General features: G+C 60.0%; 1 protein-coding gene across 1 annotated transcript in view; it reads right to left on the bottom strand.

Annotated features, from left to right (window-relative positions):
* Positions 1-1,622, bottom strand: part of Ier5l (immediate early response 5 like) — a 2,537-nt gene extending 915 nt beyond the window's left edge. The window contains exon 1 of the mRNA XM_026778630.1: positions 916-1,622. Coding sequence (XP_026634431.1) covers positions 916-1,415 — 500 coding nt within the window. The 5' untranslated portion in view covers positions 1,416-1,622. The remainder of the gene's footprint in view (positions 1-915) is intronic.
* Positions 1,623-2,025: the final 403 nt, after the last annotated feature.

The raw sequence follows: 2,025 nt of genomic DNA, 5'->3' as shown, positions 1-2,025 counted from the left end.
GGCTAATCTGGGAATTTTAAAGTTCTACCCAAACCTTTCCTCAGCACACTCTAAAAACTTAAGACGTGTATTATATGGGTGAGCTATCTGCCGCTGCATGGTGTTGTTATTGTAAATCAATCGTCCCGAAAAGAAATTTATCTATGCTGTATTTTGCATTTAACAAATCCACAAAACATTCCTAAAAATTTTCCATCCAAGACATTTCAACAGTCGCACGAACTACTACTGAATTCCCTCCTTAAACTGCTAAATATCCCATATGGATAGAGATTTGACTTTTTCCCTTCTCCACGTGAGTAGGGCGTGAGTGGAACAGGGGAGTTCTACTGGGCACATCAGCACCTGTTACATCTTCCATCAGTTAAAAGAGGTGCGTATGAGCCAGACACCACATGGAAGACGTGGCCTTTCTTTTAAGGGACCGTAAGGGAAACCTCGTTTAAACTCGGACTGCCCCCATAAAAGCCATTCACTTCGCTTAAAGAAACAATGTCAAATAAGCTACGGCCAGGATCACAAGCTAGCAGCCCTGGAGAGCGAAGAAACCGACGTGAAGGCCCTCGGAAAACACAGGTGTCTGGGGAAGTTTGCCATCAGTCTACACGTAACGGGAAAACAAAAGCAGTAGTCAGCGGTGCAAAGATCGGTTCAACGACAAAAAACAAGCACAGTCCCAGCCTGGGCGCCCTCGATTAGGTGGAGGGAGAGGAGACAGCAGAACCCTAGGACCCCCGTTCTTCGCTCCGGCCCCCACCACGGGCACTTCGGGTCAACTGCACCGACCTGGGCATCCGCCGGGGCCACCCCCGCCATGCCTGCAAGGACAGCTCCCCGGGGTACTCACATGGGCTCGAGGGTCTTGCTGAGCCAAGACTTGAGGGCCTCGAAGTTTTCAATGATCATCTTAGAAACCATCCACCGCGGCCCCGAGGCCGGTCACACTCCTCTGAGAGCGCCCCCGCGCAGCCCGCGGGCGCCCCGGCCACCGCCACCGCCGCCGCACAGCTCCTGGGCGCCGGGTGTTGGTGCTGGTGCAGCTGCTGCTGGAGGTGCAGCTGGTGGAGCTGGTGGAGCTGGTGCAGCTGGTGCCGGGCGACCGGCTCGCGCGCCTCCGCGTCCCCGCCGCCGCCAAGTTGGAGCGGGCCGAAGTCCGCCGCGTTGGCCGGCATCCCCGGAGCCGCGTACGCGAGGTGCTGGTGCTGGTGATGGGGCGGCTGCTGTTGCTGCTGCTGCTGTTGGCGCCGGTAGAGCTCGGCGTAACGCTCGCTCAGGTAGAGCTGGCGCGCGTTGCGGAGCACGTAGGACACTAGGAGGTTCTTGTGCAGCTTGATGCCGCCGCGCTGGGTCCGGGAGCTGTGGATCTTGCGCAGGGAGATGCTGATCAGGCTCTGGGCGTCCAGGGCGCACTCCATGCTCCCGCGGAGATGCGGGCGGCGGAGCAGCCGCCTTTGCTGCTGCTAATGCTGCTGTTGCGTGTATCTCCAGCAGGTCGCTGGGGCGCACCGGACACAGGGAACCGAGCCCGGGTCAGTGGGTCGGTGGCACTCCGAGAGAAGCCGCCACCATGCGCTCCGCGCCAGCCGCAGGCTCACGCTCCCCAGACGGCGCCAAAGCAATGAGCCTCGGCCGGCCCCGGCCCCAGCTATTTAGCCGGGTAGTAGCGCCCCGCCCCACTGCAGATTACCCAATAGAATCGTGCGGAGCCTCCCGAATGACAGCCGCTTCCCGCCCCGGGGCCACTTGACTGACCAATCAGACCAAGGCGGTTCCTTTGTGCTATTCAAATACCGAACGGACCCCGGGCCTCCAACGCCGCTGCTGCCTCGAATGTTCTCTTGGGACCGCGGCACCGCGTGGGACGCGGAGCCTCCTAGGTAGCGGCCCGTAGCGTGGGTTGTCTCTCGGGAGCTATGTTGAAGGCCGCGGCTACCCTGGACCTAGCTCCCACGAGTTGGGGGTCGGCTCACCTGAGAGCCGTGGAGATGGCTCCGCCCCCTTCCGCACAGTTGGGCCTCACCTGCA

This window comes from Microtus ochrogaster, chromosome 4 (genome assembly GCF_000317375.1).
Source record: "Microtus ochrogaster isolate Prairie Vole_2 chromosome 4, MicOch1.0, whole genome shotgun sequence".
In the NCBI taxonomy this organism is placed as follows: Eukaryota; Metazoa; Chordata; class Mammalia; order Rodentia; family Cricetidae; genus Microtus; species Microtus ochrogaster.
The sequence above is the reverse complement of the archived record's forward strand: the minus strand, read 5'-3'. Positions and strand labels throughout refer to the sequence as shown.